The sequence below is a fragment of the Emys orbicularis genome, chromosome 14 (genome assembly GCF_028017835.1).
Source record: "Emys orbicularis isolate rEmyOrb1 chromosome 14, rEmyOrb1.hap1, whole genome shotgun sequence".
Lineage (NCBI taxonomy): Eukaryota > Metazoa > Chordata > Testudines > Emydidae > Emys > Emys orbicularis.
In genome coordinates this window covers 30,271,121-30,294,823 of record NC_088696.1, presented here as the reverse complement: position 1 = coordinate 30,294,823, position 23,703 = coordinate 30,271,121, and the positions used below count along the sequence as shown (strand labels likewise).

The window sequence follows — 23,703 nt, the reverse complement described above, 5'->3', positions numbered from 1 at the left end:
CCTTTATTCATCATAGGCACATAATTTGTTATTTAATAGGAAAAAAATGAATTATTTAACATCAAATAAATAGCAAATCTTTACAAGTTATATTTCATTTAGAAATGTTTGTTCTGTACATCAAATTTGTGATGGCAAGCACACCTTCTTAGCTTGCTTAAAAATTTGAGAGGGTGAGCCCCTTCTTTACCGTCTAGTGTCATGAAGTGAAATTACATATCTATGTGAAGAGGTGATTTGTGTGACGGTTGATAGTAAGTTAGTCAGCTAAATTACTTTGGCACTGACTGAAAGGGCAGTGGAGGCAGAAAGGATTTAAATATAATCCATTTACAAACCATGGTATTAAAGAGAAAAACAAAACAAAAAGCATCCTCAAATTATTCACTCAAATTGCTATTCTGCAAGTAGAAAGTTAAGAAGTCGTTTATATGTACCTGTTCCTCCGTTTTAAGGTCCCCAAATTCCTGCATGAATGTAGATTCAGCAGGAAAACGCAAAGGTTCAAGAAAATGAAGCAGGCTAAACAGTTCTTCTACTGTGTTCTGCAGTGGTGTGCCTGTCAACAGCACTTTGTGCTCCTATATAAAGGCATAGATGTCACATGAAATTCTTATGTGCACAGTTAGCAAAAAGATTTTTTTTTAATTTCTGAGCACTAACATCTAACTGATTTCACAAGCACTAGAGATCTGATGGTTTATAAACAAAAGGAAGAGCATCAGTAAGCAAACTATTTGAGAGCTAGAATTTCTCTAAACTTTACATTAATATTATGTGCCCAATGGTCCATGGCTAAGATACTATTTTAATAAACTTCGAACAACATTATTAATCTGTGATCAAAAAAACTCGTTACAGCCAAGTAATAAAGAAATGGTTATACACTTTATTTCCCTCTTTCTAATATTCACACACACTTCTCTCTCAATAATTACTGAAGTTTATAGTAGAAATTTGAATATCAAATTAGACAATTGATACATTTAGTCTAGTACTGTGCTTCCGACAGCAAGCAATATCTAATGCTTCACTGTAAAGTAAAAAATTATAAACTCAAAAAACCCCATAATGCATCTAGTCATTTGTGCATTATAATACATGAGTAGTCAGTGGCAATGAATTCCTTTTAGAACCTTGCAGGAGACCAGGCAATGGCCTCAGGCATAAGGTTTGATAACCCTTAAATCTTAAGCAAGTAAGCTGCAACCATATAAGCAATATCATCATCCAGTTCCTTTTAAAGGTGTCAATATTTGTGAATACAAAGAAGTTGAAAAATACTATATAAATGAGAAATATGACTGCAGTTAAAACTCTCATTCAAAATAAAGTAGGCTATCAGAAACAGCTCTAGTAAAAATGGATTCTGCTTACAGTTTATGCAAGTTGCATTTTAATCCCACAAAAATACACTGAAAAGGTTTCTGAAAATTGTATACCTTAAGCTGTGAAAACTATCAATAGTGGAATAACAGAACTTTCATAGACTGCCCTCATATAAAAACCACTCTCTTTAAGTTTAACAATTAAACAGCCTTATAATTTATCGTAGTATTCTCCCTAACAGGAAAGAAATCTCATTAAACCAAGTAAATGAAATGCAGCCACTCACAAGATTCATGAGTTTGAGTCCCTCCAGGAGTTTGCAATTTTTATTCTTCAGCCTGTGTGCTTCATCAATAATAACACACCGCCATTCAATTGCATTGAGTTCTGGACAGCCACCAAGAATCATTTCAAAAGTGGTGATAATAGCTTGGAACCGGTAAGTACCTCGAATGATACGTCCCTAGAGATTTATTAACAAACATAACAGTTTCTCACATTATCTTGAATCTTCTCATTTTTCATTCTCAAGTTGCCAATTTTGCTACTGAAATATTATCCAGTAGTGCTTTAAATCTTGAGATATAAATCCTTTTCATCTTATCAGAGACTCACTACGATTGTGCAATTCTATAATTAATACTAAATGAATAATTGTCCATTTCAATAATGCTGTGTTGTTTCATGGACAATAAATTTCTAACCAATTTGCACTGCTTTCCAATCATTAAGTGTCCTATCAAATAGAAGCGTTTAGATAATAGCACACTTATCTGAACAAAAGTCAAAAGGCTATCTTAACCGTCTACAAAATGGAATCTAGCCAATCAATCATTATACTGGATGGGACACCATTATGCACTAGTAAATTGTGAAAATTGCACATCAGCCACTCAGAATCAACTTATTCATAAAACATCAACATTAAAAAACCCTGTAATTTTAGCAATCTATAAGTCAGTTCCACAGAAAGGCAGAATACAATAGCTCAAACAGTACAATGAGCAACTATCACTATCACACCCTATTGCAACCAATCTCAGTCATACACTTTGTACCATTCAATACAACAAAAAAACATTTTAAATCGACCGTTGTCTAAAAGAAAGCTAAAACAACATGGTTTTCCTGTTTTGGATCAATGTTTTAGTTTTGAAAACAAATGTTTCCTTTATACTTTTATATTCTGCAAAACCTTGATCTTGATATAGAAGCAAAAAGGGTACAGTAACTCCTCGCTTAACATTATAATTATGTTTCTGAAAAATGCTACTTTAAGCAAAACGATTTTAGGTGAATCCAATTTCCCCATAAGAATTAATCTAAATGGGGGAAGGGAGGGGAAGTTTCCAGGGAAATTTTTTTTCACCAAAGGACAAAAGTCACACACACACACACACACAAAGTTTTAAATAAACAATACTGTACACAGCAATGATGATTGTGAAGCTTGGTTGAGGTGGTGAAGTCAGAGGGTGGAAGAGGGTTGGATATTTCCCAGGGAATGCCTTGCTGCTAAATGATGAACTAGCACCTCGCTGAGCCCTCAAGAGTTAACACATCGTTGTTAATGTAGTCTCACACTCTACAAGGCAGCATGAATGGAGGGAGGGGAGACAGCATGGCAGAGAGAGACGGTGTGGGAGACACACACGTGTGTGTGAGAGAGAGAGACGCACATTGCCCCTTTAAGTACGCTGACCCCACTCTAAGTACACTGCCTTTTAAAGTAGATCAGCAAGTTGAGACAGCAGCTGCTGCCAGCAAGCTCTCTCCATTCTGAGCCCTGTCATGTTCCCCCTCCCCCCCGCTCTGTGGAGATGGGGTAAAGGAGTGAGGGGAAGCGGGGAGGGGGACACCCTGACATTAGAACCCCTCTTCTCCCCCCCGCACAGCAAGCTGGAGGCTCCCGGGAGCAGCTCCAAGGCAGAGGGTAGGAGCAGCACATAGCAGTGCGGGGAGGGACAGCTGAACTGCCCGGCAATTGATAGCCTGCTGGGCGGCTGCCGCACAAGGAACTTAGGGAAGCAGAGAGCTGATGGGGGGGCTGCTGGTCCACCCTGACTTCAAGTCCCCACCAGCTAGCTCCAACGGGCTGCTCTTTCTGCAAGCAGTGGACAAAGCAGGCGGCTGCCAAACAATGTTATAAGGGAGCACTGTGCAACTTTAAACGACCATGTTCTCTAATTGATCAGTAACGTAACAACGAAACGTTAACTGGGTTGACGGTAAGTGAGGAGTTACTGTATTACCCTGTAACAGTTCCATGGACATTACATCCTTCCTACTACAGGCCCCAATCCTGCAAGTTGTTCAATCGGCTCTGTTCAGGCACGGGTTCTACCTAGGAAGAGCCCAAATGAACTACTTTCAGCACTGTGGCCTAGATCAGAATCCTGGATTACTTATTTTGCTAAGACTGCCATATTATTTATATCTCCGAGCACCTTTAATAAAAATATTATGTATTTGCTCTAGGAAGAATTATTTATGTACAAATAAAATGATCAATCATATTATGTAGGCACCAGTCCTGACTCCATAGTTAAGGATGAGTTCATATCATACATATCGCAACAAATAAAATACATCAGTGAATTACTGATAACTTCATAGGCCATCAGATTATTGTTTCTTTGAGGTCCGGGATCTGTAAGTTTAGTTTCACTTATAATTTTGAAAATGAAGTAAACAGAAAGGTAGAGGGAAAATTCTCAGACCTTCTTTACACACTATGAAAAGGTAAAATAGGACACAAGTCAATTTAAAAATATCTTTTCCATGTTACATTTAATGTTTACAATTTCAGTTTTGTATTTTGAAAAAAACTACAAAACCAAATATTAATGTAAATTTAATTAATATTTTTAAATGAAAAAAATGCCTTTTTCAGGAAGTAAAAAATGGCCTTTGTAATGCTGGAAACAGCACACAAGAATCAGAAAACAGTTTAGTCTAAGACAAGGCTTATGCAAAAAGAAAGACCGTAAATGATGAAAATGAAATCAATTTTTTTTTTTAGTTATTTCAATAAAACACAAAAGTTATTAGTAATACGTATAAACTTTTTTAACATATACAATTTGGATCTCAGGAATGTTCATTTAAATCCTGAAAGGGAATTAATAGCCTTACACAAGGCAAGTAAATTCGCTTTCTTTGAGACTATGTAAAGCTTGGAGAACTTCACCTTCTTTTCCATCTACTCTGCAAATTCAGGCCCAGCTCCTGCTGTTGACTATATTTGGGCACACCCTCGCCTCCACATAGAGCCCTACTGAAGTCAGTGATAGGTTACACCATGCATAGTCAAGTGCAAAATTGGAGGGGTTCAATGATCTAGAGGAACTGGAACAATACCAATTTTACCACATATATTAAACTCACCTATTATCACACACTAAAGATTGAGAAAGTCATTAAAAATATATACTCTGATGTAAAATGGCTCTTACTAAGACACATGCCACTGAACTTTACAGTATGGTTTTCCTAGTTATCTGAACTGGGTTACAGATGAGCTAGTGTACAAACAAATCACTACAGTACCTGTGAGTCCCTGAAGTACATCTCATACTGCTGTATCATCTGCCTGCTAACCATGCTCCCATGATATACCACGACATTAAGATCAGTCCACGTGCGAAATTCTCTTTCCCAATTGGTTATAGTGGAAAGTGGAGCTATGATCAGGAAAGGCCCTCGTATACCAGTCAGGAGGATTTCATAGAGGAATGTAATTGACTGGATGGTTTTGCCAAGACCCATTTCATCTGCTAAAATGCAGTTTCGTCTGAAATTACAAATATATTTGTTATTAGGCTAGAGGGAACCATAAATGTTGCTCTTTTACTCAAAAGGACAATATCTGAAAACAATTAAAGTTAATAAAAATATAAGTCTAAAACAGATAATCAAAACTGAGACAGTGCAGAATAGGCTCAATGGTATTCCTCCAAATGTAATAAAAGCATGAAACTGGGTACCCACCCAGAGGTCCAACTGTACCTTTTGATGTAAAAAACCGAAGAGGCAGTTTGGGAGGAGGAAAACTCCACAAGATTCCTCTTGCAGAGTTTTCTCCAATTTTCTCTCTCACGGCAGTGTCAGCCTAACCACCGTCCTCCCAGTAGAAGTAGGGATTTGGGCTACAAACCACAGATTCCCTGGATCTACTGGAGGTGAGGTCCTGTGATTCTACATCAGCTCCTGGCTCTGTGCATATTCTGTGGAGGACCCAGCACATGTGGGAGGGGTGAGTGCCATGATTGGAAGATCCCATCTGCACCCAGATATAGGACCTATGACATCCCCATCTCCAAATTTTGGCCACTACAACTAAGACAACAGGTTTAAGTCCCCCAGTGCTAGCTTATTAATATGTGTAACATCCCTATGTCTAAGCTCCTGGAAATGCTATAAATATATGCATTTCCTTATGTTCTTTCTTCAACCTGTTTGTCCTTATGTGTGCTTCATTATTTTTTGAGGCGCAGAAGCCAGCAGTATAGAGACCCCCACCTGTTCCTTCCACAGCTCCTTTCCATTCCATTCTGTGCTATAAATGTTCAAAATCCTGCTGGTAACTTATTGCTGGATAAGTCTTGGCTTGCCCCCAACCTCCTCCCTCTTCTAATGTTTTTTACTTCCCCTTTCTCTGGTACTCCAATAAGCAAGGGTCTGACCCTTTTGTCTTCCCTGCATAAATGATGCACTGGTGACCTGTGCACTTGGCTGTCTTCCAGGATCCAGCTTCCAGTAAAGTGCAGTGTTTAGGGTTTAGTTAAGTGAAAGAAATATTAATAGAACTTTTTGTTTGTTTGATTGTTAGTTAAAATAAAATCTCAAGGACTTGCAAAAGGATGCACATATCCAGGCTGACAACCTGTATACCAAATTTCAATCGAAAGCCCCTTAAGTATTTTTCTAAGTTTAACTTTTCCGCTTAAATACAGAAAAGTCAATGCAAATGAAACTAAGGCACTATTCCTTCACTATAATATTGCAATCCATTTTACCTATAACACATGTTGAAATTTACATCAAAATGTTTAGTGCCCTTACCTATTGTACCAGTTGAAAAGGAGCCAGTTGAGTCCTTCCAGTTGGTATTCCCTGAGCTGGTTGCCATTTTTATATTCTCTGGACTGTTCTATCTTCTTCCAGGAATTAGGAGGAGGTCGGTCCTTAAAGGAAAAACAAAAATATTTTAACTAAGCATAAATATTTTCCTGTTTCCAAAACATTGCTGTACTCAGTTTTCCTTAGAGAGTGACTTGAAGGATTCTGAGTTTGCTTGTTTTTCTGTGGTTGCGAAGTTTCTTGTTATTGTTACTCTCTGTTGATTAAATTAACTCATGAATGTGAATTTACATTTATTTATTACACATATGCCTAGAGATCATGAGAAATGCTTTATTAATTTGAAAAACATAAATTAAAATCAAATGTAACTGACTTTTTAGAAATAAATGCTAATGGTAAAAAGATTGCTTTGAATGTTACAGGAAGGAAAAAAGATACAGTCTCGGCAGACTGAAAAGGCCTACTAATTGTTTGTTCAGATGCCACTTCCATCAAGTTTGCTGTTTCCCCACCCTACCTCCGAAAAGAATTAGGTAACAGATATATAAAACACTTCTGGAAAATGGTGACATTTTAAACAAGTACCAGAAGAATTGAGCAAGATACTAGCAAAAGAGGCTAATATGGCCTTCAGAAATAAAGAAATAAAATGCAAAGCCTGCACATTAAGCAACAAAAAAACTGACTGTACAAAAAGTTATGCGCCCTCCCCACCCGCCGATTATTTATTTTGCCATAAAATACAATCAGAGTTTTACTATATATACTTTTTATAGTACATTGTGACAATGACATATATGGCTTCTCTTTGAACAAAAGTAATTTATTTGTTGTACATAATTTTCTTCCTATTAAGTTTTTCATTTGTTCAATTATTATCAAGAGGAGAAAAATAAGTCAGGAAATAGCTATGGAGTATATTGTGACAGTTATGCTTGCATATTTGCTCTGGTGTGGAAATGCAAGACCTAATTATCTCTCTGTTCATTTTAGTTGTGGATTTCTCTACAAAAGCGTTTAATCTACTCACCTTTATAAGTTCTACAATGGTAATTTACTTTGTATTACTCATCTCTTATTTTAAAGCTTTGCAGAAAGTTATCAGAATACTTCTTTAATTTTTTCTGATTAATAAAGTATTTTACTAACAGCTATATATGCAGGCAGTTAATGAGAATAGGAACATTTACAGTAGAACCTCAGAGTTACAAGTACCAGAGTTACGAACTGACCAGTCAACCACACACCTCATTTAGAACCAGACATACCCTATCAGGCAGCAGCAAGACAGTCCCCCCCACCCCACCCCCAAAAAGCAAACACAGAACAGTCCTGTTTAACGTAAACTACTAAAAAAAAATAAAAGGAAAGCAGCATTCTTCTGCATCGTAAAGTTTCAAAGTTGTATTAAGTCAATGTTCAGTTGTAAACTTTTGAAAGAACAACCCTAATGTTTTGTTCAGAGTTAAGGACGTTTCAAAGTTATGAGCAACCTCCATTCCCGAGGTGTTCAAAACTTTGAGGTTCTACTGTATCCATAATTAACTGAGAACGTCTTGTCTGGGTAATAAGGTTCACAGACCTATTACAGTAGGTCTTCACCCTATCTGCAGCTTTGGAGGCAGAAAAAGAAATGTCTGTCACTGGCAGGAAGCGGATGGACCAGTCCTTGATGACCCAGCCAGTTTTAGTTCTGCCTCCTTAAGTGCAGGCAGACAGTTCTAGACTCTCCCTGACACAGAATATACCACATCTGTGACCTTAACATATAAAAGAGAGAGCTGTGCTGCAAAGAGCTTACTGCATAACTCAGAGTATTTTCAGTACACCTTACAGATTTTCAGTGAAATTTATACTATATTTTAACACAAACAGTTGAAGCTTTAAAGCTGGAAGGGAAAAATCCTATTTGACAAATTAGGTATATTTTTACCAATCTCCTTGAGTCAGGCCTGGAAGCTTGCAGTTGTTCAAATTCTTCTATTTTTGCCTGGTCTACATCTTCTTTTAACTCCCAGGTGCTGTCTTCGTATGGCAATGAACACCATTTTACTAGGTAGTAAATAACAGGCTGCAGGAAAAGAAATCCTTAATATTAGCAATTTGTGTACTATGGACTCGATACAGAAATTACTGGCTTGAGTTTTGCAGGAGGTCAGACTAGATGGTCATAATGGTCTCCTCTGGCCTTAAAAAAATGTCTATGAATATGTGACTCCTACAGCTCAATTTAATGTCCTCCATTCCCTTTACACACTTCTCTATTTTGACTAAGTTTTTAGGACATTAATTTTGTATTTTATTCTTCTCTAAATACCCAGTACACCTAGGCTTCTATTATTATTTTTATTAATACTACAAAAAATGAAAAAGCACTGCATTCTGTAGAGTTTCTATTTTCCTCAGAGGGCTCAAAATACATATTGAACAAAAGGAGTGACAAGCTTATATACACACAAATATTTCAATCAAAACCATTGACGAAACTCACATCATTAAGATTTTATTCTGCACTCCACTAAAATAAAAACAGGTGATACAACCACAAAACACAGAGCATTTGTGTTTTTGGCTGACTTCAAGTTACGTTTGGTCAAATATTTACCTCACCAGTGTCCTTATCTTCACAAAAGGAGACTTCTAGCACCCGGTCCACTTCAACATAGTCAGGATTAAAAGGTTCTTCTTCCATCTGCAATTCAAGAGTAATATAAATAGTAATTTGGGGTTATGTGGAGAGGAGACCAGTGCTGCTGTGATTTAATACACCAGCTTTTACCTCTTTAGATATAAATATGAGTAAGCAGTCTCAATCTAATGCCTGTGAGCTTTCGTCCACATTATCCACCTCAAAACCACTGCTCTGCTGTGATACCTACAGAAAACTTGACAATGGTTAGGCTGCTGGTATGCGGAGAGCACAGCCTATCATGCTGACCAATTTTGTCTGTTTCCTTGTTCTCTCTCAGTCTGTCTATATCCATCTGTTGTCTCTTATCTTATACTTAGATTGTAAGCCCTTTGGGGTAGTAGCTGTCTTTTTGTTCTGTGTCTGTACAGAGCCTAGCCAGGACCATGGAGTTCTGGTCCATGACTAGACTCCCAGGCCCTACAACAACAGAAACAACAATAAAAACAACATCACTAAACAATTAGAAAGACAACTGATGCCACAGAAAGACCTAGCTCAAGAACAGAAGTGTTGTAATTTAGGACTGAAGTACACTGACATAACTGTGCCAGGAAGTTTGCACTATACAGTCCTATCCATACTCTGCCTGTCTGTCAGTCATCAATAGTATCAGTCTCTCATGATCACAAAGTTACTCAGTTAATCCTGACTTTAAAAGACAAGTACTTAAGTAACTACAGGTGACATTCTTTTGCATCAAATAAATTTAAAAAAAGACAAAAATCCAAGACCCTCTTTTTATTTAGCATTAAAATTCAACCGCGTAATTCAAAATTATAAAGCTTTTGGCAAGCAAAAGTTTAATTTACTATGTATTTTTCTTACATCTGCAAAAAAGTGGGCTCTTTGTGCTTGCCTCAGCTTGAACCGTTTAATTTTCTGCTGGATTCTTTTATCCTTCAAAAGCTGCTGTTCTGTGGCCCATTCACAGTGAAGATAGGAGCTAAAATTATAAAACATTAAGTTAATATATTATTACAAGAAAAGTTTTTCTACTTATTTTATCCTACAGTTCCCACAATATGCAATCATCAAAAGAGGACAGCAATGTGTCTTTACATACATTTTTATGTGCACAATATGTTCTACCATTTTGTTCAATCAGTTTATTCCCCCTCCTTCGACATACATTCACTTTAGATTGACCCCATGTGGCTAAGGTACCCTTAATGAATAACATATCAAACACCTTTCCCCTCTCTAGAGCTCAAAAGACATTTTAGGCCCTAATTCTGCAATGTGTTGCATATGGAGTGATCTCAGCAAGCGCATGGAACCCCAGTGAAGTTAACGGGGCTCCATACAGCTGCATCAGTTCACCCACACACCTCACTTTGCAAGATCAGGGCCTTTGTTTACACAGTGATAAGATAATTAACATCTTAATAGAAATAGCTTATTAATAAAAAAATTCTCGCTGAGTAAGTTTCAGTTCTTTTAGTGAGAAAACTTTTAAACCGCAGAACATCAGGGCCCCAATTCTGGAGGTTTACACTGAGGAGTAACAATTTGATGAGATTATTCACATGCATAAAATTAAATACGTGCTTTAAGTCTTTACAATTTAAAGATCTTAGTGATGAGAGGAAAGGGGAATAAGCCATACGAAAGACGGCTTTTTTTCCATCATCAACCCTTACTATTTTCCATTTTGGATTCAAGTTGATCATGGTGGATAAACTTTGTACACTTTATATGGTTTTGTTTCCTATGGGCAGAACTCCTTTTACTTTGCTACAAGAACAAATTCCGTGGCAAGCCCGAATAAATTCTACCACAACACCCATGGATTTGATGCCAATGTTAATTTATTCTATGTCCAGGAATTACCTTTCATTCCTGTACTCCCCCTCCAAACATACCCTTCTGATTCATAGTTGAAAATACTAATGTAGAATTTGTCAGTTACTATTTTTAGCAACTATTATGTTTTATGATACTTTCCCCCAAGTTTTCTCGGCAGCCTGTCTCCATAGACCTCAACAATTGTGATGGCATCCAGGTGGTCCAGTTCAGAACATCCTCCCCACCTTAAGTGTGCCAGGAAAAGGGGGAGTCTTGTAGCTAGCTTCAGTTGCTCCTCTCTGTTTTCCCTAGTGGCAGCCTAGCTCACTAGTCTGCACTTCAGCTTGCAGCCATAGAACAAAGGTTGAACCAGAAGTTCAGATTGGGTTCCCCAACTCCATATTGCATGGCTCCAAGGAAAAGGGTAAGGAATATACACTGTATCCAATTAACTTCCGGTTACAGGGAAAGCTGGAAATCAACAGGCACCTGCTGGCAGGACCCAGCAGGGCAAAGCCACAGGTAACACACTGTGGGAACTTCTGTAGCAAAAATGCTGAATTCCCTGAATTCCCAAATTCTGTGGGAGCAAAAATATGTAGTACAGAAGGGCCTTATTTAACAAGATGCAGCACTTCACATATCCTAAAGCTTGTTTCAGGCTTTCTACAAACTCAGGAAGACAACACTCATGTGGTATACCTTCTGTTCACATATTTATGTTTTCTCCACAACTAGAAGAGCTAGAAACATTTTTCTTAATGAAAGCTGATATTCAGGAATACTTGGCACTTAATGAACATTTAAATTTTCATTTTTTTATTTAAATAAATAAGAATGCCATTTTATCTGAATTTGAAAAAAGCAAACAAAACGTTGTTCATTGTGCCTCTATGAATCCAATCATCCAATCTATACTCTTAGCAGTTACTTAATATCCCCGAATAAAATTCTTACCAATTGTGAAGTGCTGAATCACAAAGGCAGATGGGTTTTGGGAGGACAAATAGCTTCAGATTTACTTAATATAAAACCAATGAAATTAAATTTAACGTCAGGTAAGTACCTCTTGCTAAATCTGACCTATATGAAAACTCACCCTGTGGTCAGAGATTGAAATTTTTAAAAATAATTATCTTTTAAAAGTTGTCATTCCTAGACAACATTACCACTACTGTAAACTGGTTATATTATAGGTACAAGCACTATTGATAATTTGTGTGTAAGAACTGAATAAACAGTAATTTACATTTTTTAAAATGAATGGGAGTACTTGCGAAGAAAAAAAACAACTCAAACATGAGGGAAAGTGGCAAAATCTGGCCCTAAATGTTTTTTAAAATGTTTCTAACTGATGCAACCTATAATTCATAAATGGGATAACATCTAACTAGAAGACTTCTTTTGCTTTTTAAGTAGCCAACTTGTACAATCAAACAACTATAATACTTACTAGTTCTTGTATTTTACAAAAAATTCTTCTTCTTCCATTGTCATTCCAGCAGATATCTAAGACAGTAAATTCAAGATTTTTTAGACTCATGGACATTTAAAGCACATCTTAGAATAAATAATTCCCTTGTGCACACACCACCCTTTTTAGTCACAATTACTCACTTCTTTCTTCACTATCCTGGAGGATAAAATTTTATCTACAATTGCTGCATCTTCTTCACTTGGATTCTCCTAATAAATGTGGAAAAATAATTAAATGATTACAGTCAGTACTAGGCAATCTCTTTAGAGATGTGTAAGGCTGAAAAAGCCTGGGGAACACAGTGGTACAATAAAAGGCCAGCATATACTGCAAAAACAGTTTCTTTTTCTCTTTTCTTTAATGTACATAAACTTTCTGTTTCCTTTCAGCCAGTGACAAAAATCTTTCAATAAATCTTTCCCTTGACTGGTTATTAACTTGTCACTTTATTTCAAAAAAATCCAGATGAACACAAAATCAGTATTTTTTAAAAATGTATTCTAAAGTAATCATTGTACCTTTTATTTTGGTGAGGTCAATTCAATCCATTTTCTGTACCATGTATAAAAAGAGCATAAGAACGGCCATACTGGGTCAGACCAAAGGTCCATCCAGCCCAGTATCCTGTCTACCGACAGTGGCCAATGCCAGGTGCCCCAGAGGGAGTGAACCTAACAGGTAATGATTAAGTGATCTCTCTCCTGCCATCCATCTCCACCCTCTGACAAACAGAGGCTAGGGACACCATTCCTTACCCATCCTGGCTAATAGCCATTAATGGACTTAACAGCCATGAATTTATCTAGTTCTCTTTTAAACCCTGTTATAGTTCTAGCCTTCACAACCTCCTCAGGCAAGGAGTTCCACAGGTTGACTATGCGCTGTGTGAAGAACTACTTCCTTTTATTTGTTTTAAACCGCTGCCCATTAATTTCATTTGGTGGCCCCTAATTCTTATATTATGGGAACAAGTAAATAACTTCCTTATTCACTTTCTCCACACCACTCATGATTTTATATCCCTCTATCATTTCCCCCCTTAGGCCTGGTCTACACTAGGCGTTTATGTCGAATTTAGCGCCGTTACATCGAATTAACCCTGCATCCGTCCACACCACGAGGCTATTTAGTTCGACATAGAGGTCTCTTAAATTCGACTTCTGTACTCCTCCCCAACGAGGGGAGTAGCGCTAAATTCGACATGGCCATATCGAATTAGGCTTGTTGTGGATGGAAATTGACGCTAATAGCTCCGGGAGCTATCCCACAGTGCACCACTCTGTTGACGCTCTGGACAGCAGTCCGAGCTCGGATGCTCTGACCAGCCACACAGGAAAAGCCCCGGGAAAATTTGAATTCCTTTTCCTGTCTGGGCAGTTTGAATCTCATTTCCTGTTTGGACATCGTGGCGAGCTCAGCAGCACTGGCAACGATGCAGAGCTCTCCAGCAGAGATGGCCATGCAATCCCAGAATAGAAAGAGGGCCCCAGCATGGACTGATAGGGAAGTCTTGGATCTGATCGCTGTGTGGGGCGATGAGTCCGTGCTTTCCGAGCTGCGCTCCAAAAGATGGAATGCAAAGATCTATGAGAAGATCTCTAAAGCCATGGCAGAGAGAGGATACAGCCGGGATGCAACGCAGTGCCGCGTGAAAATCAAGGAGCTGAGACAAGGCTACCAGAAGACCAAAGAGGCAAACGGACGATCCGGATCCCAACCCCACACATCCCGTTTCTACGAGGCACTGCATTCCATCCTAGGTGCGGCCGCCACCACTACCCCACCACTGACCCTGGACTCTGAGGATGGGATATTGTCCACGGCCGGTTCCACGGACATGTTAGCGGACGGGGAAGATGAGGAAGGAGATGAGGAGGACGAGGCAGTCGACAGCGCTTACCAAGCTGATTTCCCCGACAGCCAGGATCTCTTCATCACCCTTACAGAGATCCCCTACCAACCGTCCCCAGCATTTAACCCGGACACAGATTCAGGGGAAGGATGAAGCAGTAAGTGTTTTAAACATCTAAACATTTATTTTTAACAGAACTGGAATATTAACAATAAGAACAATGTGTTTTTCATGATTTGTTTGCCCTAGGCGCTTAACTATTCAGTCCCAACTATTTAAAAAAAATCTAACAATGTCCGGTTTTGCATGATTCTGCTGCCCAAGCCGCTCCACTCTTTAGTCCCTGCCAGTGCAGCTATATTAAAATGTGGTCTATATGTCCGGGGATAGAGATGAAATCCTCCAGGGACATCTCGAGGAAGCTCTCCTGGAGGTAATTGGAAAGCCAGTTCATCAGGTTCCTGGGGAGAGCGGCCTTATTGGGTCCTCCGAAGTAGGAGACGTTTCCGCGCCAGGAGATCCTCAAGTACTCCGGGATCATAGCCTTGCACAGCATGGCGGCATACGGCCCTGGTCTTTGCAGGCTTTCCCGAAGCATTCACTCTTTATCGCTGTCTGAGATCCTCATGATTGTGATGTCGCTCATGATGACCTGCTTTGAATTAGGTAGGGGACTGTTAGTATTGGGACTGCTTGCCCGTTCCTTTACAGAACTGTAACCGCCGGTTTACAGCCACGCGGTGGAGGCGGGAGAGGGGCAGCATACAGGGATCTTTCCCTGGGACAGCCGCGAGGGGGTGGGACAGGGGCAGAGTTCATGCTTGGCTGATTGCTGGCAGCAGAGACTGGCATTGCTTTCAATGTGAAAGGAGGCCAGTGCTACTATTAAAGTTTTAAGCAGCCACAAGTCTACGGCTTACCATGTCTGCCTGCTACAGAAATTCCGGTGTCCTGCCACGCTTCCCAGATCGGCAGTGCAAGACCCCAGGCACTGAAGGCGAGGTCCGAAAATTCGACCTTGTCCTGAGTGCGCATGTGATAGGTGCAGTGCATGGTCTTGTTCACAGAGAAAGGCTATGTTCTTTGTTCACAACTACATTTATCTTTCGGAGGAATTCACTACCTTTTTCTCATTCCCACAGCCACATCTGCGACTGTCTCCCAACCCAGCCTGGCATCACACTCCCAGAGGCTAGCGCACATTAGGCGGAGGAAGAAGAAGACGCGAGAGGACATGTTCTCAGAACTAATGGGCTGCTCCCGAGCCCAGGCAGCACTGCAGAACCAGTGGAGGGAGAATTTGTCCCAAATGCACCGGACACACATGGAACGTGAGGAGAGGTGGCGACAGGAAGACCAGCAGGCGACTCAAACGCTGCTTGGACTTATGAGGGAGCAAACGGACACGCTCCGGCGCCTTGTTGATGTTCTGCAGGAACAGAGGCAGGAGGACAGAGCCCCGCTGCAGTCTATCAGTAACCGCCCTCCCCCGCCACCAAGTCCCATACCCCCCTCGCCCAAAGTCCAAAGAAGGAGGGGCGGCAGAGTCCGTGAAAACTCTCACTCCACCCCTGCAGACTGCTCAAGCACCAGAAGGCTGTCATTCCCCAAAATTTGAAAAGTCCTTTCCTTCCCGCCTCACCCAAGCCCCCGTCCAAGTTTCACCCCCCAGTTTCATGTGTGGTTGTTAATAAAAAATACGTTTCTGTTCATTACTGTTTCCATCATGTTCTTTTGGAGGAGAGTCTGTCTGAAGGGGGGGAAGGGGCTTGGTAATTGGACAGGACAGTCACCTTTAGCAGGGTACAGAGGCGGGGGCAGGTCCAGCAGGAGGGCACATACACAGTGCAGTGACTAGTTACCCTGGTCAGTCTGAGAGGTGGTTTTCATGTTCTGTGGGGGGGGGGGGGGGGTTGCTCTGTGACTTTGTGGCAGGGGAGGGCAGTTACAGATCTTATGCAGCGGTCCTTTTCCTGGATCACAGAGCCACGCAGCAGGGGATCTGTAACCCTCCTCCCCCTGCCATAAAGTCACATAGCCCCCACATACACGCAGTCCCGCTCAGGAGGGCTGGCAGGCTCCGTTGAAACAACCAGTCCACCACTGCGAATCCTGTCATTCCTGGAGTTTAGATGCACCATTTGCATCAGTACACTACACCCGCTCCCCACCACAGTCTGCGTCCCAGGTTTAAAACATTCCCGCGAAAACAGTAATAAAGACAACAGTGTTCATTAACAAAATAAAACTGATTTTATTTTTTTGGAAGGGGGTGAAGGGGGTATGTAACTGGAGAGGATAGTCAACATTAACTGGGTAAAGAAACGGGGGCAGGTTCAGCTTCTCTGTACACAAACTGAAAAGTCACTGGTAACCGTGCTCACTCTGGAACCTAGCTTTCAAAGCCTCCCGGATGCACAGCGCGTCCCGCTGGGCTCTTCTAATCGCCCGGCTGTCTGGCTGGGCGTAATCAGAAGCCAGGCTATTTTCCTCAACCTCCCACCCCACCATAAAGGTCTCCCCCTTGCTCTCACAGAGATTGTGGAGCACACAGCAAGCTGCTATAACAGTGGGGATATTGGTTTCGCTGAGATCACAGCGAGTCAGTAAGCTTCTCCATCTCCCCTTGAGACGGCCAAAAGCACACTCCACCACCATTCTGCACTTGCTCAGCCGGTAGTTGAACAGTTCTTTTTCAGTGTCCAGGGCGCCAGTATAGGGCTTCATGAGCCAGGGCATTAGCGGGTAGGCTGGGTCCCCAAGGATCACTGTAGGCATCTCCACATCCCCAAGAGTTATTTTGTGGTCCGGGAAGTAAATACCTTCCTGCAGCCGTCTAAACAGACCAGAGTTCCTGAAGACGCGAGCGTCATGAACCTTGCCCGGCCATCCGACGTTGATGTTGGTAAAACGTCCCCTGTGGTCCACCAGTGCTTGCAGCACCATTGAAAAGTAGCCCTTTCGGTTGATGTACTCGCTGGCCTGGTGCTCCGGTCCCAGGATAGGGATGTGAGTTCCATCTATAGCCCCACCGCAGTTTGGGAATCCCATCGCGGCGAAGCCATCTATGATGACCTCCACGTTTCCCAGGGTCACTACCTTTGAGAGCAGTACCTTAACGATTGCGTTGGCTACTTGCATCACAACAACCCCCACGGTAGATTTGCCCACGCCAAAGTGGTTCGCGACTGACCGGTAGCTGTCTGGCGTTGCAAGCTTCCAGAGGGCTATGGCCACTCGCTTCTGGACAGTCAGGGCTGCTCGCATCCGGGTGTCATTGCGCTTCAGGGCAGGGGACAGCAACTCACAAAGTTCAAGGAAAGTCCCCTTCCGCATGCAAAAGTTTCGCAGCCACTGGGATTCATCCCAGACCTGCAGCACTATGCGGTCCCACCAGTCCGTGCTTGTTTCCCGTGCCCAGAATCGCCGTTCCACAACATCCACATGACCCATTGTCACCGTGATGTCCTCGGCGCTGGATCCCGTGCTTTCTGACAGGCCTGTGCTACTCTCAGACTTCAGGCCCTCACCGCGGTGCCGTAGCCTCCTCGCCTGGTTTATCTACATCTGCCTCTGGTAAAGGTGGATGATAAGCTGCGAGGCGTTGACAACGGCCACAACTGCAGCGATGGTCGCAGCGGGATCCATGCTCGCAGTGCTGTGGCGTCCGCGCTGTCACTGACCAGAAAAGTGCGCAAACTGATTTCCCGCCGGCGCTTTCAGGGAGGGAGGGAGGGCAGTAGTGACGGACGGATGACGACAATTACCCAAAAGCACCCTCGACACATTTTTTTTACCCAGAAGGCATTGGCGGCTCGACCCAGAATTCCAATGGGCAGTGGGGACTGCGGGAACTGTGGGATAGCTGCCCACAGTGCACCGCTTCCAATGTCGACGCTTTCCCCGTTAGTGTGGACTCACAAAGTCGAATTACTGTCCTTAGTGTGGACACACACGTTCGACTTTGCAATATCGATTCCACATATTCGATTTAAGTGAAATCGAACTACCCTCGTAGTGTAGACATACCCTTCGTCTCCTCTTTTCCAAGCTAAAAAGTCCTAACCTCTTTAATCTCTCCTCAGATGGGTCCTGTTCCAAACCCCTAATCATTTTAGTTGCCCTTTTCTGAACTTTTTCTAATGCCAGTATATCTTTTTTGAGATGAGGAGACCACATCTGTACGCTGTATTCAAGATGTGGGCGTACCATGGATTTATATAAGGGCAATAAGATATTCTCTGTCTTATTCTCTATCCCTTTTTGAATGATTCCTAACATCCTGTTTGCTTTTTTGACTGCCGCTGCACACTGCGTGGATGTCTTCAGAGAACTATCCACGATGACTCCAAGATCTCTTTCCTGATTAGCTGTAGCTAAATTAGCCCCCATCATATTGTATGTATAGTTGGGGTTATTTTTTCCAATGTGCATTACTTTACATTTATCCACATTAAATTTAATTTGCCATTTTGTTACCCAATCACTTAGTTTTGTGAGATCTTTTTGAAGTTCTTCACGGTCTGCTTTGGTCTTAACTATCTTGAGCAGTTTAGTATCATCTGCTAACTTTGCCACCTCACTGTTTACCCCTTTCTCCAGATCATTTATGAATAAGTTGAATAGGATTGGTCCTAGGACTGACCCTTGGGGAATACCACTAGTTACCCCTCTCCATTCTGAAAATCTACCATTTATTCCTACCCTTTGTTCCCTGTCTTTTAACCAGTTCTCAATCCATGAAAGGATCTTCCCTCTTATCCCATGATAACTTACTTTACGTAAGAGCAAGGTTTCTCAAATAGGGGTCGCCGCTTGTGTAGGGAAAGCCCCTGGCGGGCCGGGCCGGTTTGTTTACCAGCCCGTCCGCAGGTCCTGCCGATCGCGGCTCCCACTGGCCGCGGATCGCTGCTCCGGGCCAATGGGAGCTGCTGGAAGCGGCGCGGGCTGAGGGACTTACTGGCCGCCGCTTCCAGCAGCTCCCATTGGTCCAGAGCAGCGAGCCGCAGCCAGTGGGAGCCGCAATCAGCCGGACCTGCAGACGGGGCAGGTAAACAAACCGTCCCGGCCCGCCAGAGGCTTTCCCTACACAAGCGGCGACCCATTTGAGAAACCCTGCGTAAGAGCCTTTGGTGAGAGACCTTGTCAAAGCCTTTCTGGAAATCTAAGTACACTATGTCCACTGGATCCCCCTTGTCCACATGTTTGTTGACCCCTTCAAAGAACTCTAATAGATTAGTAAGACATGATTTCCCTTTACAGAAACCAAGTTGACTTTTGCCCAACAAGCTATGTTCTTCTATGTGTCTGACAATTTTATTCTTTACTATTGTTTCAGCTAATTTGCCCGGTATTGACATTAGACTTACCGGTCTGTAACTGCTGGGATCACCTCTAGACCCCTTTTTAAATATTGGTGTTACATTAGCTATCTTCCAGTCATTGGGTACAGAAGCTGATTTAAAGGACAGGTTTCATATTTGTCACCTACAAAGGACGGCTCAGGTTTGGGAATCTCCCTAACATCCTCAGCCGTGAAGACTGAAGCAAAGAATTCGTTTAGTTTCTCCGCAATGACTTTATCATCTTTAAGTGCTCCTTTTGTATCTTGATAGTCCAGGGGCCCCACTGGTTGTTTAGCAGGCTTCCTGCTTCTGATGTACTTAAAAAATATTTTATTACCACCTTTTGAGTTTTTGGCTGGCTGTTCTTCAAACTCCTTTTTGGCATTTCTTATTACATTTTTACACTTAATTGCCAGTGTTTATGCTCCTTTCTATTTACCTCACTAGGATTTGACTTCCACTTTTTAAAAGATGCCTTTTTATCTCTCACTGCATCTTTTACATAGTTGTTAAGCCACGGTGGCTCTTTTTTAGTTCTTTTACTGTGTTTTTTAATTTGGGGTATACATTTAAGTTGGGCCTCTATTATGGTGTCTTTGAAAAGTGTCCATGCTGCTTGCAGAGATTTCACTCTAGTCACTGTACCTTTTAATTTCTGTTTAACTAATCTCCTCATTTTCGCATAGTTCCCCTTTCTGAAATTAAATGCCACCGTGTTGGGCTGTTGAGGTGTTCTTCCCACCACAGGAATGTTAAATGTTATTATATTATGGTCACTATTTCCAAGCGGTCCTGTTATAATTACCTCTTGGACCAGATCCTGTGCTCCACTCAGGACTAAATCGAGAATTGCCTCTCCCCTTGTGTGTTCCTGTACCAGCTGCTCCAAGAAGCAGTCATTTAAAGTATCGAGAAATTTTGTCTCTGCATTTCGTCCTGAGGTGACATGTACGCAGTCAATATGGGGATAATTGAAACCCCCCACTATTATCGAGTTCTTTATTTTGATAGCCTCTCTAATCTCCCTTAGCATTTCATCGTCACTATCACTGTCCTGGTCAGGTGGTCGATAATAGATCCCTACTGTTATATTCTTATCAGAGCATGGAATTACTATCCATAAAGATTCTATGGAACATGTGGATTCATTTACGATTTTTACTTCGTTTGATTCTACATTTTCTTTCACATATAGTGCCACTCTCCCCCCCCCCCCCCCCGCACAACCTGTTCTGTCCTTCCGATATATTTTGTACCCTGGAATGATTGTGTCCCATTGATTGTCCCCCCACTCCACCAGGTTTCTGTGATGCCTATTATATCAATATCCTCCTTCAACAGGAGGCACTCTAGTTCACCCATCTTATTATTTAGACTTCTAGCATTTGTGTACAAGCACTTTAAAAACTTGTCACTGTTTATTTGTCTGCCCTTTTCTGATGTGAGATTCTTTTTTATGTGAATGTTTCTTGTCTGATCGGGCCCATACTTTATCCTCTTCCATCCTCTCCTCCTGACTAAAACCTGGAGAATCTCTATCACTAGACTCTCCTCTAAGGGAAGTCTCTGTCCGATCCACGTGCTCCGCTGCAGCAATTCCCCCATTTCTTAATTTAAAAACATGCTCTGCAACCTTTTTAATCTTAAGTGCCAGCAGTCTGGATCCACTTTGGTTTAGGTGGAGCCCATCCTTCCTGTATAGGCTCCCCCATCACAAAAGTTTCCCCAGTTCCTAATAAATCTAAACCTTCCTCTCTACACCATCGTCTCATCCACGCATTGAGACTCTGAAGCTCTGCCTGCAGTGGTGCTTTGTTGGTCAAAAATTTAAGGATGTAATGCTAAAGTTCCAACATGTGCTAGCATTTTGCTGATCCATCACACTATTTTTTCTTTCAGTTAAAGTATAAAATAGTTTCCATATTTTTTAAATCAAATGCCTATTTCTGTGAAGCTCACAAACAGTCACCAAAGCCCCTCTGGGTTCTATATATTCATGAAAATGCTAGATTGAACTGAATACAGAACCTTTTAATAACCTTCCTTTCTACACAGTAGGTAAGATGTCACAATTTTTAATAGGTACTTATCTTTAACTGTAACTTAATTATGCTGGTTAATATTTTTGTCAAAGAAGGAAAAGTGTTAATTGGCCATTTAGCTGACAGCGTTCATGAAAGCTTAGCAAGATGCCAACTGCATTTATATAAAGTGTATTTTAATAATAACCATGTTTTAATTTCTAATTGTTTTGCTTGAAGGTTAAGCTGGTTTGGTTTATAATATTACTTTATTATAGGTGAGATATGGCATTATTCAGCACAATATATCCTACATAAGATATGGATATCTTATAAAGCAATTTTTTCAAAAACATCTCAATACGTATTTGTTGGGTTACTTCTTATCCTCGTAGAAAGGTCATCTGGAAGCAACAATGTTTGATTATTAGAGACCACATAAGCATATGTTGACGTCTCATGGAAAGTTAAAAATCATGGTAGTACAGAAGGCAGTATTATCTCTAGAACGTATGTCTTTTCTTCCTTAGCTTTTTTAGAATCTGAGAATGAAAATAGGGCATGAGCTCTTTTCTACTGTTTACTTTCTAAAATCATACCCCTCTCTTTGAGTCATCAAAATAATTATTTCAACATCAAACTGATATCACCAGGGATCCTAGTTTTCCGTTATATAAAAAAAAACCAAGTTTGCCTATAAAAAAAACCCCCATAAAAATCCATGTTTTTCCATGACTAAAATGAAATGCTGAACTTGAATTTCCCTAGCCACAATTTATACAGGTATCAGTTGAACATAATGTGTTATTGATGTATTTAAATTTTTAAGCAAGTCTGAAGCCTACCAGTGCCATCTATCATTATAATAAAATAAAATTAACAGAATTGTGATTTGTATTTCTTATATATACACCAAATACTTCTCGGTCTCCATTCTGTATTTTCAGCTAACATGGCTTGGCCTGTCCGCCCGGGCAGCAGGGCTCGGACGCCGCCCGGAGCTCAAGCCCAAACCTGCAGCCCCAGGCTGAGTCTGACAGCCCTGGTTCGGTTAATATGGACAGCCGGATAACGGAGGCTCAGATAAAACAGGGTTCTACTATATACGTTTTTATTTTTTCACAAAATGCAAAAACTAAAGATTTACTGTAAAAATGCAAATTCCGTATTTTTCCATGGCAAACAGATTTCTACAATCCCAGTATATCACATAGAGAATGTTTTCTGACACAGAATAAGCAGCAGGCACATATTATTTTTCATTAACAAACATCTTGTCTTAAGGTGTCAAGCTTTCCATCCACAATTTGCCAACTGAGGCTTCCCAGACATCAATCTTTACAAAAAACAAACAAAACAAAAAAACACCTCTCTCAATTTATGAAAAGATAATAATTAATTACAAATATATAGGGAATATCCCATAACAAAAAATACATACATTGGTAATACCTGCTACATACTTGTATCTTAAGTGAACATGTATAACCTCTCATTTGATATACTTTTTATTTTTAAATTTCAAAAGAAAATTTTTTAGAAGTTAAACAGCCCATTAACAGGCAGTGTTCACACTGTCAAAGAACTCTGACTTTACTTTGATAGTTCAGTATCACCATACATTAACAAGAATTAAACCTATGTAAATAAATTGCAGGATTATGCAGCAGATTGCTATCATCCTGCACCTCCACAGCTGCACCTGCAGTCCCACCCACAAATTCATTTCTGCCAGGACTACTTCTAATACAGTAACTCCTCGCTTAACGTTGTAATTATGTTCCTGAAAAATGCGACTTTAAGCAAAACGATGTTAAGCGAATCCAATTTCCCCATAAGAATTAATGTAAATATGGGGGGGTTAGGTTCCAGGGAAATTTTTTTTCACCAGACAAAAAACTATCTACACACACACACACACACACAGTGTAAGTTTTAAACAAACAATTTAATACTGTGCACAGCAATGATGATTGTGAAGCTTGGTTGAGGTGGTGAAGTCAGAGGGTGGAAGAGGGCTGGATATTTCCCAGGGAATGCCTTACTGCTAAATGATGAACTAGTACTCGGCTGAGCCCTCAAGGGTTAACACATTGTTGTTAATGTAGGAGCAGCAC

The 23,703-nt window shown here is 40.9% G+C and overlaps 1 protein-coding gene across 3 annotated transcripts in view; it reads right to left on the bottom strand.

Moving 5' to 3' along the window:
- The window catches only part of CHD9 (chromodomain helicase DNA binding protein 9), a 185,492-nt gene that overhangs the window by 67,196 nt on the left and 94,593 nt on the right, over nt 1–23,703 (bottom strand). For all 3 annotated transcript variants that reach the window (XM_065416619.1, XM_065416620.1, XM_065416621.1), the window contains 9 exons: nt 12,509–12,577; nt 12,345–12,400; nt 9,932–10,049; nt 9,020–9,106; nt 8,348–8,485; nt 6,394–6,515; nt 4,879–5,122; nt 1,616–1,792; nt 438–581 (listed from right to left, as the gene is read on the bottom strand). In XM_065416619.1, the coding sequence (XP_065272691.1) occupies nt 438–581; nt 1,616–1,792; nt 4,879–5,122; nt 6,394–6,515; nt 8,348–8,485; nt 9,020–9,106; nt 9,932–10,049; nt 12,345–12,400; nt 12,509–12,577 (1,155 nt within the window). The remainder of the gene's footprint in view (nt 1–437; nt 582–1,615; nt 1,793–4,878; nt 5,123–6,393; nt 6,516–8,347; nt 8,486–9,019; nt 9,107–9,931; nt 10,050–12,344; nt 12,401–12,508; nt 12,578–23,703) is intronic.